The 14,922-nt window shown below is 38.3% G+C and overlaps 1 protein-coding gene across 8 annotated transcripts in view; it reads left to right on the plus strand.

The window, feature by feature from the left end:
• The window catches only part of ulk4 (unc-51 like kinase 4), a 496,983-nt gene that overhangs the window by 137,499 nt on the left and 344,562 nt on the right, over nucleotides 1-14,922 (plus strand). For all 8 annotated transcript variants that reach the window (XM_060850207.1, XM_060850208.1, XM_060850213.1 and 5 more), the window contains 2 exons: nucleotides 9,876-9,983; nucleotides 12,702-12,785. In XM_060850207.1, coding sequence (XP_060706190.1) covers nucleotides 9,876-9,983; nucleotides 12,702-12,785 — 192 coding nt within the window. The remainder of the gene's footprint in view (nucleotides 1-9,875; nucleotides 9,984-12,701; nucleotides 12,786-14,922) is intronic.

Raw genomic sequence — 14,922 nt, forward strand, 5'->3', positions numbered from 1 at the left:
GGTTAAGAGAAAACATAACAGGTGAGAGCTATTAATTGTCTGAGCCCATGCTCACATGGTGCAATGGTCATGTCTTTCTGAGCCAAGAGGATTGGTTCAAGTCACATCTGCTTGAGAGATGTGTCATAACATATCTCAACAGGTTGATTAGAAAATATATAAAAAAAACTTGGAGTCTTGTAATTGAGTCCAGGGTTCAAGTTGCACCTGCTGCATAGGTGTGTTTGATAACAAGTCTGAACAAGTTGATTAGAAAATATCCATATCTTGTGGCACAGTGGTAGTGTCCCTACCTCTGAACCAAGAGGACTGGATTCTAGTCATACCTGCCCCAGAGGTATGTCAAAATGCAAATTAACAGATTGATTAAAAATATCTATCCATGTTGGTACAGATAATGTGAAAGGAGCTACAAGACTGAATAGTTAAAAACTCTATCTGTGATGGAAAATGTATTGGTTTTCTGCCTCACTCTCTGGATTGGAATTTGTAAATATATTGATAAAGCAATGAGAATGTGGACCTGTTAAAGACCGTTATGGACGAGACAATGATGGATGTGAGAAACGAAGCTCACTCACTTCAATAATTTCAGTCCAAGACAAGATCTGAATCAGTAGTGTCATTTATTTCACTCTTGCAAGAGGGTGTGGTGTCCACTGTCCATAAGGCAGTGACACACACACACACACTGAATTCAACTAGTACGCAGCATTTATGTAATTTGATTCCTATTCTTTCATCCCATTGCTCCTCCCCTGTTTACATCTCCCACCTCTCTAAGACCGCACCCATTACTCCTGTTTACCTCTTGCCTGATTCGGCCTTGTCTGTGACAAGATGCTTATTTCTGGCCTCTCAAGGCCGTTTGACCACATCCTGCTCTGGTCCATTGTTTAGGTATACGCTTCTTCACTACCATCTATTTCCCTTACTTGTTATGATCTTATGACCTCATGACTTCTTGATTGCAGTTTGTTCTTGTTTTTGCAGAAGCGGGAAACAGATGTTTATAACTACTGTTTGTACAGGCACATCGAGCTTAACCTCTCCCCTCACAGCACTTTATCTAATATCTACCATTGTTCGCAGGCACATTTCATTCTTGTGTGCACATTTTAGCTAATACAAAAACAATTATGTATTTCCTTCACATAGTTTTCATTTTTGTTGACTCAGCTCTTGGCTGAAACAATTATACACTGGTGAGTTCATTTACCTTGCATAAGTAATTATGGTTGCAGAAGTAACTTTACCTATATCCCACAATTTCCCTCTTTTCCTTTAATTATCATTTGTTATCTTCTGCATTTTTCTAATATGTCACTTCCAAATTGACAAGCATCTTACCCAAAATTTCATTTATTTTGGAAATCTCCCTGAGGTCACTTATTCCTTCATTGTTTAACTGATAGAGCCCTTCTCTCCAATTGCTCTTTAGGGACATTTGTTTCATTAAGGTCATCAAATCAGTCTCTGGGTGAGCCCTCGTATACAGAGTATGATACAACAGCCAATGGCTACCAATACTTCTGCTACTACTCTCAGGGAAGTAAGGATGGAAACCACACCCCCTTCAATTTTCCAAACCATGATTCAAGCCATCTGTGAGAGATGTGTCTACTCCTGAATTCTCGGCCAGTTCCTCTGCTAAGGTAGTCAATCCTCTTAAGGCCCAAGTAATTGAACCATCAGGCACAGTGCTATTAGGAATAAAGATACAACAGCTTCCTCCTAACATCACACACACACACCCTTTTTCCGCCAGAATCATATCAAGGGCCGTTCTGTTTTCCCATGCCATCCTCGTCGCATCAAGCTGTTCTGATATTCCTTTAACCGCATCTCTTGTATAGCTTATAAATCACTGTTGATTATAGAAAATGTAATTTATCCAATCTACATTTTTATTAATTGTTACCCACCAGAAGAGAGCTGACTCAAAGCTTGCTGCAATCTGGTTGTGAGCCTTGAACTCATCAGGTAATCCCCTAGGGACTCCTATAGAGTCTAGATAAATCCTGCCATCAAAAGAGGTGTCTAACAGTGTTCTCTTACTCCTTCCCTTTTTCTGTACTATCTCTTCCTTCTGAAATGCCAGGGTAAACGGAATTGCCAATTGAACAATTGCACATATCCCTCTCCAATCCGGAGGTAGGGTGGGTCTCAATATTTTGCCTCCACAGTACCACCACAGATCCGCTCGGGGAACCTTTAGTGCTGAGTCAGTTTCCTCCCTTGTCCGTTTCGGTGACATTCTTAATGTCTGTACATAATTTCAGCTCCCCTAAATCTCTAGACCAATTTGTACCTCGTATATGCACACACAACATGTGATTTCCAACTGCAGCTGAAAATGTAGGGGGAGTGCTTTTAAGTCTTTCTTCTCCAAGGAAGGGAACATCAGAGATAAGGAGGCACCATTCTTATCATTCTACGCAGCCTCATCCTGCTACAGGACTATCATATATTTCATGCCCTTCCTGTCTTGCTTCCACCCGAGCGGAAATGGAACCACCTGGGCCATTGGTCTACCGGAGGCACATGCATAGCAATTGTTCTTATTCAGTCTTTTTACAGTATACTTTACCCATTCGACCCAGGTATTTGCATCCCCATATCCAGTTTCTATTTCGATGGTCTGTTTCAAATCCTTTACCTCTATAATTTTTACTACTTTTGGGTCATCGGGAGGGGTGAAGGGTTGTATCCTATTATCCAGTTGTTCTGTCTGTTTTCCCTTTCCTATGCTAATTCGAAAACAACAGCCCGAGAAATCCTTCCCATTCGCTTTCATTTCTATCCCAAATGTTTCATTTAATTGTATGTCATAGGTGCTTCCCCCCCCCCCCCCCTAGAATTGCTTCGCGCTTTGTGGTTTTCTTTATCGTTAGGTATGTTGGGTTACGCTCTTTATCAGAACAATTGAGAGCTGATCGGAAGCTGGCCTGGTGTATTGTGACGAGACCATTATACCAAGTACCATCCCCAAAGGACTTAAGATTTATCTCTGAGCTGCTGCACTGTCTCTGATTATCTACATCCCCACAATTTACTAAGCTACATGTATCAGGTCTATTACTTGCGGATTATCAGACTCAGGAACCGTTAATAACATATGAAAATAATGTTTGACCAAATCCCAACATTAAGAGAGCTTGTATCATAACCCTAAGCATCCCCAGCATTCTAAAAATCGTGTTGAAGCACCAAAAGACTTAATATACAATCTCATAGAAATAATCCCGCGCTCGCATCGCCACTGTATAATCGGTTACACAAAGTCTCTTTAGCCTGAGTTTCAGTGTTTCTTGAGTTGATTTGGCTGTCCAGACTTCTTCCTCAACTGGAGATTCTACTGGCCCTTTGATCAGAATGAAGTGAGTCCAGCCTTTTTCTGCCGTTCTTATCGCTGTTTCAGGGGTCAAAAGAGCCTGGTACAGCCCTTCCCAGTCCGTTTGCAATTTAGTCTCTGTCCATGATTTTACTAAGACCCAATTACCCGGTCGAATCAGATGAACAGCGGGGCAGAGTCTGTGCCAATAAACCCTGTTTCCTGAGGAAAGACAAAGAGGAGGACAAGCCCAGTAAATACTTCTTTAAGAACAAATCTTTAGTTTCTGGGATTGGCTGTGGCCAGAGATAGGATCTTCCCGAGGACCTGGGACAGTAAGTATTAGGGAATAAACCACCGCTTCCTGTGGATTCAGGGCTGCTTCTTTAGTTACCTCATCGGTCTGTAATGTAGCTTTCCATTCTTTAATTAACAGTGAATTAATGCAGTTATGTTTTAAACTAACCATGAATCAATGCGACAGGTCACTGAGAATGTGTGAAGGTATCCTGCCAATTAATATTGATTCAGGCAAGCACAATCGATTTATTATAAATATTAATTATTACTTATATAAAAATCATTATCTGTAATTCAGGGTGGAAACGCAACAAATGACCAAAACATTTTTAAAACTATAATTGCGCAGTTCTGTTTGTTTACCAGTCACTTGTGACGTCTCATTCTGTTTCTGTGATTGTTTTGCTTGAGCACATTAATTTTTAAAAACCTCAACAGATTTCATAGCACCATTTGCAGTTAATTCAATCCCAATTTGGTGGCAGTATTTTGTCATGAGCGCAAAACTGATTGTTCGTGCCTCTCATCACAAAACTGTGACCATAATCCAATTAACTCTTTCGTTCCCACTGCCTTGTGCTTAAATTTTAAGCATGACCTTGCTGCTCCTGTATTGACTAGGAAAACTACGTCCTCTTTATAAAGTCCCACCTTTAAATTTATCAAGAGTTCCTGGTGGGTCCCCAGGGGCAGGAACTCCTGACACCCCTATTTTTCAACAAGGTTCATAAACGGTATTGTCTTTACTTGCTTTTTCAAATCTGGACACACTCTCTTAAAGTGACCTGACCTTTCACATTAATAACATCCCATCTGTGGGGATTTCCACTTCGATCCTTGTTCCTACCCACCAGACCCCTTAACATCTCCTCCCTGACCATTCCGGTTTCTTTCTCCTTTAGTTTTGTCCTTTTCTTTATTATCTCATCAACTGTGGCTTATCATTATTTTTGCCTTTTGTTTCTACTTCTCATGTTACGTTGCCAGATCAATTGCTGATCCGATTTAACCAACTGAACAGCCTTAGGGCCACCCAATGGCCATTCTTCATCACCCAATGGCCATTCTTCATCACCCAATGGCCATTCTTCATCACCCAATGGCCATTCTTCATCACCCAATGTTTTATTTAGACCTTGAGAATTTTTTAAAGAAATATTGCAATATTTCTTGCTCCCCATAACTTCAAATACCAATTCATCAATTTATGCTTGTCTAACTTTAAAGCCTGTTCCTAACTTGTAAATATATATTTATATATTATAAATTCATTTATTCAGTATTTAAAAAGTACATACAGTTCCCAACTTTGAAATCCACTATAATTACCCAGTTTTAGTCCCTTAATTTAAATCCAAAATTAGTTTTCTTAAGTAGTCCTGACCAATCATCGCTCAATTACAATCGTGAAATAATCAGAGCTGCCTTAAAAGAATTTGTCTATTCAAGTTTTTTAAAAAAACTTCTAATGCATGAACAATGGCCGAATCCAAGGTCACAGATATCAACCATAGGTTTTTTTTACTACAATCTAATGTTGAACTGAAACTTCAACTGAACTCCATAAATCGCTTTTATGTAAGGATAAAAGAGATTAGTTAGAAACCGATAGTAAGGCAGTCATGACCTGTAAAAAGAACAGGAGTTATCATTTTATTTCATAATCACTATAGAATCCTTAACCTTAAAAAAAACATGTTAAGTTTCCATAATAAAAATCAGGTTCAAAACAGTCCTGGAACTCAAGCTCCAGGGAATAAAGCACAAACATTCAGTCACCAACAAACAAATGTGCATTCAAACCAAATCACAAAGGGTTAAACTTTCTACCAGCTGTACAGCTCTTTTCGTTCTCTCTCTCTCTCTCTCACACCATTTCTCACAGACACTTTGAGCTTCTCGCAACAACACTTCTGAGTGCTCCTCGCTTCAGCCTTCTATCTTTTGAATATGTTTCTGGATGTCTGGCCACGATTTAGTTACAAAGTGTACCCTCAGTAGCCCTTCAGCCACTAGCCCTTCAGACTTGAAGCATAATCTGATTCCTCCTGACTGTAAGATTGTTTTTCATTGACATATAAATTCAAATATTTATAAACCAGTCTTTGTCCGACCCGTACTTTGGCCAGAAGAGGGCGGGATGAAGAATGGATTCCTTAGTCCATACAAAGCAACAATATTGAATCATCTTTTTCCTATCTTTTTCCCTTGAACAAGTATTATTTTTCCAATTTCACAACATCCTGCCCAACAGACTTTTTGGAGGTATGTTGTAAGAGACCCTATCTCCATTTCCATTGCCTTTTTCTTTTGTTCCCCTGGAGGCTTTTTCCTTACCCACGGCACAGCCCATATTGAGTTCCTTCGTTAGTCCCTTATTAACTACTAAAACTCAATCCTGGCTACCAAGGCAGTACTTAAAAGTCAATTTTCTTACCTTGGTCTGTGCACAGAGTTGCCTGGCCTTTTTTTTTCCTATCAACCTCCTTTCACTGTCTGATTCAGATGTCTCTCTTGGGGGTTCATACCAGTTGCCCAAGGGAGCGGACCAAACCGGGACACGAGACTGTTCCTCAATCGGGAATGGGACACGTCTTCCCAGTGTCCAGGGCCAGCCACGCCCCCCCCCGGGATGGCCCCCAATTGTGAGAAACGAAACTCACTTCAATAATTTCAGTCCGAGACAAGATCTAAATCAGTAGTGTCATTTATTTCACTCTTGCAAGAGGGTCCACAAGGCAGGGACACACACACACACTGAATTCAACTAATACACAACATTTATGTAATTTGGTTCCTATTCTTTCATCCCATTGCTCCTCCCCTGTTTACATCTCCCACCTCTCTAAGACCGCACCCATTACTCCTGTTTACCTCTTGCCTTATCCGGCCTTGTCTGTGACAAGATGCTTATTTCTGGCCTCACAAGGCCGTTTGACCACATCCTGCTGTGGTCCATTGTTAGGTATATCCTTCTTCACTACCATTTATTTCCCTCATTTGTTATGATCTTATGACCTCATGACTTCTTGATTGCGGTTTGTTCTTGTTTTTGCAGAAGCGGGAAACAGATGCTTATAACCACAGTTTGTACAGGCATATCGAGCTTAACCTCTCCCCTCACAGCACCGTATCTATTTGTCTGTAACATCGACCATTGTTCGCAGGCACATTTCATTCTTGTGTGCACATTTTAGCTAATACAAAAACAAGTATGTATTTCCTTCACATAGTTTTCATTCTTGTTGACCAGCTCTTGGCTGAAACAATTATATACTTGTGTGAGTACATTTACCTTGCGTAAGTAATTGATTGCAGAAGTAATACTACTTTACCTATATCCCACAGTGGACTATGCAAAAATTACAGGCTTATTAAATTATTGTGCATTTTCACTGTAGAGGAAAAGGACATAATATCAACCAAGCTAAAATCAACAAAGAGGAGAATACAGTGGGTTTGATATAAGAAAGCAAAAAGTGAGGTAGAAAATAATGGGACACGGGATAGGCAAATTGTCAGGATCTGAAAATTTTTAGTCCTGAGTAGTGAAAGAAATGGGTATACGAATTGCAGGTGCATCAACCATTATTTGATCAAGCTTCATGGATCCAGGAATTGTTAGTTTATTAGAATTCACAAATGCTACCTGTTATTTAAGTAAAGAGAGAAACCAGGCAACAATTGCCCATGAACTTGAAGAAATAACTGCTATCAGAAAGTGACTGATCATTTGGACAAGTATACCAGGAGATTTAACATGGATTTGAGATGTTTAAGTTATATCTGAGCATTTTGAGGTGGTCAGTGGTCAATTGTGGGTGCCTATGACGTCCACCAAGCATTTGTTAAAATTTGATGGTAGAGATTGTTGAAAAAAATGAAAGTGACAGAATCTATGGTAACCTTGTGAAACATTTTGTCACTTATTGTGATTAGGAAACCGAGGAGTAACAAAAGAATGTTCTCTAATTGGTTTCATATGATTAGCAATCTGTATTATACTTCAGTTTGTCATCATGGATATTAATGATCTGGATAAAGAAAAAGTACATCCAGATTTGCAGATTGTATTAAAATTCCGACGTTGTGTCATTCCTTTTGCAGTCTGGAGGCTAGGTGCCAGTGTGGACTGGGGTGGAAGGACTGTAATCCTGAACTTTTTATTCTTGTATTTTTCTATTTTATTCCTATGATTTTGTATTTTCTAATTTATTGCTAAGAATCTAAAAAGAACAATACAGCACAAGAACAGGCTGTTGGCCGACCAGGCTTGTGTCCACACATGATGACTTTCTAAACTAAAAACCTTTTGACTTTATGCAGTCTTGATCCCTCTATTCCCTGCCTATTCATGTATCTGACAAGATGCTTCTTCAAATTTGCTATTGTATCTTCCTCCAGCAGTGAATTCCAGGCACTTAACCACCCTCTGTGTAAAACCTTTGCCTCTCACATTGCCAAAAAACTCATCCACTTTTCCCTTAAACCCGTGTCTTATGGGAAAATCTATCTGGTCGCCCCCCAGCCTCTGATGTTCAAGTGAAAACAAACCAAGTTTGTACAAATCTCTCCTCATATCTAATAACCTCCAAAAAAAGGAACATCCTGGTAAATAATTTCAATATCCTCTCCAAAGCCTCCACATCCTTCTGATGGTTTAGTGATCAGAATCAGTATTCTAAATATGGTCTAATATTTTATGTTCTCTTTTAACATTAACGACTGTCGTATAACTCAAATAGTAAAGTATTTCCTGTGCTGTAATTGCTGTGAACATAAAATCAAAAAAACAATAATAATCAGTTTACATTTTGCAAAATTTCAGGGATGTATTTTGCTACTTAAAATTGAAAAACATGCATTAGGAAAGGAGGAACTACTTTATTTACCTGATTTGGAGACGCCGGTGTTGGGCTGGGGTGTACAAAGTTAATCATCACACAACACCAAGTTATAGTCCAACAAGTTTATTTGGAAGCACTAGCTGCTTCATCAGATGGTTATGGAGAATAACATTGTAAGACACAGAATTTATAGCAAAAGTTTACAGTGTGATGTAACTGAAATTATATATTGAAAAGACCTGGATTGTTTGTTAAGTCTATCATCTTTTAGGATGACCATGTTGGTTTCAGTTCTTTCATATGTAAATTGCAAAACTCGTTTTTTAAAAGTTACATTCTCAAGTGAACTTTAACAATTGGTGTCATGTCGACCCAGATAATGTATTGAAGGTGTGAGCTTCTCTGTAAGGCTGTCTGTGCTACAACAGTCAGACTGATTCTAATCTAAAAAAACGGATTTACGGAATTTTACATGGATTGATGCAGTTTTTGAACATGTTGCATAGATTGGAGCAGGAAGTTGAGGGGATATTTTCAGACCTCTAGTTAAACCACCAGCAGTTGTCGATCCTCTAGAACTATGATGACTTTGCCTTAAGTAATGGAAAATGGATTGCGTTATACACAAGTTGAAGTCATTCCCTTGAATTCTGAGAAGGACAATCAGCACTGTTTCCATAATAGTGACATACGTGGGGTGGTGGAGGTGAAAAGGGATTTGGGTGTTCATGTATACAAATCATTAAAACTTCATTAACAGATACAAACGAGCAATCAAAAAAAAATGATGGACTGTTGGTCTATATTTCAAGTGAATCAGAATCTCAATATACTCAAGTGAGGAACTAATTCCTCAGTTGTCAAGAGCCTTGCTAGACTCCATCTGAAGTAATCGGGTGAAATTTGTCCATGTAAAGGGAAACAATGTAGACTTATCTGATAAAAATAAATTGGATAGTAAAACGGGCTGATAATTTACTCGGAGCTCACTTCACCCTACTGGTGTTGACTAATTTTAGTTCCTGGAATGCTGCTTTGGACTCTCCACTTCCAGAAGAACAAAAACAGGCCTTCAAGAGTGTACTGCACAAATTAACGAGGATGATACCGGGTCAAAAGGCTAACTTCTGAGAAAAGCTCACTTAAATGGTTACAGTCTAATTCTGATAAAGTCCTTTTAAAGATGGAAAATAGAGATTTAATGCAAAATTTGGAAGAGTTGACTACAATTCCTTGTGTTAGAGAATGCAGCAATTTTCTCTAAGACAGAAAAAGTTCAATTTAGAACAAAGATACATTGTCATATGAAATGTGCTGATGCAAATTTTTTTTATTAAACAAACTGCCACCAGATACAATCAATGCTGCTTAATGTTTCTTTCTTTCTGGTTTAGGCTGTCACACTGTTAACTGAACTGACACGAGAAAACTTCAGGAATACAAAGCTGAAACATTGCCTGATACCTGCACTAGGAGAACTCCTGTACCTTGTGGCTAACCAGGTAGGAGTCACTAGGAAATGAAAAATTGTAGGAATTAATTGTGCATCCTTAATACTGCAACCAATTTTTTTCTGCGATCAATTATCATTGACATCAGCTATGCGATAAATTAATATTGATTCTGGAAAAGAATGAGAAAAGGAGGCTGGGTGTAATGAATTGTGATAAATACACAATCTTAAGGAATAATTTCCCATTACAAATGAAATATGATGATTCCATGCAAAAAGTCTGCATTGTAATTGTGTCAGAAATTCTAGTATAATCAGAGGCTCTGTAATGGGCTGGACCCTCCACTGGCAGTGATCAAAAGCAGGGCCATAAATTTCAGACTGTCAAGGATCATGTGATTTGATTGCTTCCACCTTTAAGCAACAAGCGAAGTTTGAACCTGCATTAAGTGAAGGGCAAGTGACATTGGCAGCAATATTCTGTGATAACAAATCTAAGACTCAGAAAGATGGTGTGACTAAATGTTCTTGTGCAGCATTAATTAAATTACTTTCAAAATGTTCATCAATCAGAATATCACTGATGGCTTAAAATATTTGTGTCAAACAATCAAATGTATCGTGAACTATGATCACAGGCAAATCCCCCAACACTTGTTGCTTTGAGCTTGCTTCGTTATCCACTTTCTCTTAATTTCTCTTAATCTCTTAATTGCTCTTAATTAAAATGGAATTGAAATACCCATCAGCCATGATTAAATGGAGGAATGGACTCGAATGGCCTCGTTTCCAGTCCTGTGTCTTATCGTCTTATGGTCTAATTTTGTTTACCTGCCTTTCTTCCATTCTTGCCCTTACTGAGAAAAATCTGTTAATCTTCGCTTTGAGAGGTTCAGTTGACCTACTGTTAACTTTTTGTGTTTTGCATTCTGGACTTCCACTACACTGGATGATGTTCTTGTTCAAGGAGTATTACGTTAATGGGAGGCATATTAATTGAACCATACATCTCTTGGTATTTTCCAAACCAATATTCTGAAATCCATTGTACAGATGTGTTTTAATGGAACAGGAATCTGACTGGACACTACTGTAATGAGGTCTACAAACAAACATGTTGGGACTGATTACTAGACATGTTGTGACTCCGAGCACACACAAACTACTGTTGTTAAAATTTCTCAGTTCTTTCTTCTTGACACCACTGTGGCCACAAATCCTTATAATAAATGAGCTCATTATATTTTGCTGAGGTACAGGTTGGATTTATCAGAGAGTTTACAATTTCTGAACTTTTGTAAGACTTTAATAAGAATTTATTTGCCCCAGGATATTATGTGAAATGTGAATGATATTGTTTTACTTTCCACAGTGTCAGGGCCTCTTTAACTTTGAATTTAGTCCAAGTTACAACACGTAGAAGCTCCTTCACAGTCTGATTCATCCGGGGCAGAGATCCTGGAATCACCTCTATCCTGCCTTTTCCTGAGTTGGCTCGTCCTGACACATATCCAGGTCCTGGTCGAAGATACAGGGAGAATTCCATTCCTACTCAAGAGATTGTGCAGTTTTTTTTAACAATCTCAAAATTGCTATCACCATAAAGGCAAATACTGCTAGTAATTCAGGGTAGTGAGTCCAAAATCTAAGAACTTGATGCACCTTCTCTGGTCAGATATACTCTATCCCACATTGCCAACAAAGCAATGAGTGTTCTATGCAGAACATGATGGAAGTTACATTCAGTGTTTCCCAGCAGTCAGATTAACTAAAGAGGAAAGAATGGGAATAAATCCAAATGCGAAAAATGTCACTGGGCCATATCCAAAATTACACTAACTAATGTGTGCGCTATAAAAACAGGGAATATCACAAAATTGTGCAATTTCCAAAACAAACCAGAGATCCTCAAGATCATGGTAGTCCTACCGTGGACGCCAAATCTGAACGATGAAGGCAATGCTCATTCTTGTGGTACCTCAACATTTTATTGTACAGCAATAATCTAGTCCAAGTTTATTTAAATGGAAATACAATTAGAAGGTGAAGGCTCCACCTCGGAAGCCTTATCATCTCCCTGGAAACCAAAACCACAAGAGATTCTTGTTTTGTTCCAATTTCGAAATCATACGCTAAGGTTCATAAATATGGTTAGTTCATTCCCTACATTATGTGACAATTACTCTTGTATCAATACCCTTAATTCCAGTTACATGTCTAGTGAGCGCAACGCTTCACAGAACACTCATTGCTTTGTTGGCAGTGTCGGATAGAGTATATCTGACCAGAGAAGGCGCATCAAGTTCTTAGTTTTTGGACTCGCTACCCTGAATTACTAGCAGTATTTGCCTTTATGGTGATAACAGTTTTGAGATTGTGCAGTTTTTTAAACAATCTCTTGATCAAGAATGGAATTCTCCCTGAATCTTAGACCAGGACCTGGATATGTGTCAGGACAAGCCAACTCAGGAAAAGGCAGGAAAGAGGTGATTCCAAGATCTCTGTCCCCAGATGAACCAGACCGTGAAGTACAGTTCTCTATGGCATTTGTCCTTGCAATAACCCTGGCTATATACCATTGACCCGAGAGGGGAGTGTCTTGGTGTGACAAATTGAGAACATTCCTTTGAATGTAAAATAGGATTGTAGTTTTATATTACCTTTTGTATTTAGGGGGATAAGAATCATTTTTTTCATTGCATTTTTTCTATTGGCTAATTTAATTTATACTGACATTTCCATGGTTACTTCAATCAATTCATTACAGGAGGAAAAAAGCCTGCACGCAAGAGACCGCTGGGCCATTCCCTCTATTGCCTACACTGTGCTAATGAGATGCATTCGGGAAGGGGTAAGACTGTTTCTTGCCTCCAGAGAAATGAACAATTGTAACAGCACTTTACTTCAGACATTGCAAGCACTTCTGGGTTTATATTTTTACATCTGCAGTTTGTGCATATCATTTCTTAAATTGAAACTGCACAGGGAAAGTTTCAGTTGCCATGTCCCAGTGGCGTCTGTTGTTTTTGTCTGAAAATGTCAAGCTTTGATAAAATAAATGCACAGATGTTGTTTTCAAAATTCCTCGTTAGGAGTACAGTGATTCCCACAGGGTTGTGACTTTATTAAAAGAATGGGAAATTATTCTGAAAGCATAAGCACTTATCTAAGATGTTTGCTAAACTAACTTATTGGTAATACATATATATATTTAGAACAGTTCAGTTGTTATGTGCTAAATTGGGTGTGTACCTAGTCACAACTTGATTGCAATAAAAATTGTCAGCTTTTATTTATGCTCAAACTTTTGTTTCCTATCTTGCAACAAGCTGCCAATCATTCGCATACCAGCTATTCTGTGTCTCACTGAATTGCAGCTGGATTCTAAATGTAAATTGCTGAGAAATGATTCAGCCCATTTTCATTGCATTTTAAAGGAGCAAAATATATATTCATGGTTTCAGTCCGAGTTCAGCTTCTCAGTTCATTTCACTTGGCAATTTTGCAGTATATAATTTTTGCATGTTGGCTTTTGTTTATAAATTTGGAAACACATTTTCTGGGTTTGGAGCTGGGGTGCTGGTAGGGAGGAAGAAACATCCTCACTAAGTTTCATTGAAGCTTTTTTCCCTGTGTTAATTAAGCAGTAACTGGTCTGGGTCCTGGTGCTTCTACAGGCAGGGGAAACATTAATCCCAAAGGGACTGTGATAACAAATCTCTGGTGGCTGCAAATTGAATTAGTGCGACAGTCTTATTAAGCTTATATACAGCAGTGAAACAAACTTTGACCTTTATTCACCAGCAGTGATAAGTAGCCATCATTACTATGCATTCAGATGCCTCATCTCAGGGTCTTCTGATAATATCAAGAGGTGCTATGCACCCTAAGGTGGAAAAGAAACAATATGCAGTGGAGCTGTAATTATAGCCAAGCAACATGTATGAATATATTTGAATATTAATAAACACATCCACAAGTATCTTAATTTTAATTAAGTATTTCTGTATAATTAATGATTACCTATTTTTCGATTAGACCTGGCAGCTGATTTCTGATGGGTAGTTTTGTTTGAAAGTAGGGAATAGTTTCCAGTCACCAATCATAGGTTCTCTTAATTTAATCTGATTTCACTTGCATTTTATGCTGTCCAAACACCCATTTAGTTTATGATGGTGGTATCACCACTTTATTTAATGATCAGAACACTAATATGATACACTGACAAATTAATGCAATGATGGTCATATGTAGATGAGGCAAAAACAAAGCAGGTTTATATCCAAGTGAACCCCTTAGCAACTTGACTGAGGCTGCAATTATTGCTGTGTTGGTGCAAATGCATCAACTGCTTCAAGATGGATACTGCAGGAAGCTTATTGTGATGGGAACTCAATGAAAAAATGGGCAACAGTTCACTTTTCCTGTCTTTATGGTGCTGCAAAATCTGCTTAACGAAATATTCATGTGCAATAAAACCCATTATGCGTTCACATTGATTTGATATTACTAAATTTATAAAGTGCTGGAGGGAGTAAGTCCTACAAATTAGATTGAAGAAGCATAAATTGTTTGTGTTGAAGGAAATATTTAAATTGTATCCAATCTGGAATAAGAAAGATGAAAGATTTATCAATTGTGTAGCTCCTTTAATCTTCAGAACATTGCAAATTACTTCATATCCAATAAATTAATTTTGAAAGAGAAAGTGCTGAAGAAACTCAGCAGATCTGGTAGTATCTGTGGAGAGAGAAACAGAATTCATGTTTCTCATTTGATATGACGACTTTGATATTCCTCTGAAAAAAGAATCATCTTGAACTCTGTGTTAACTTCTGTATCCAAAGATGCTGCCAGATCTGCTAAGAATTAACACCACTTTCAAGATTTATTTCAGATCTCCAGCATCACAGTATTTTGTCTTTATTGCTACTTTTGAAGCTCTTAAAAATACTTCCATGGGATCTGCATGTCACGGCAAGACCAGC

The sequence above is a fragment of the Hemiscyllium ocellatum genome, chromosome 34 (genome assembly GCF_020745735.1).
Source record: "Hemiscyllium ocellatum isolate sHemOce1 chromosome 34, sHemOce1.pat.X.cur, whole genome shotgun sequence".
Classification (NCBI taxonomy): domain Eukaryota; kingdom Metazoa; phylum Chordata; class Chondrichthyes; order Orectolobiformes; family Hemiscylliidae; genus Hemiscyllium; species Hemiscyllium ocellatum.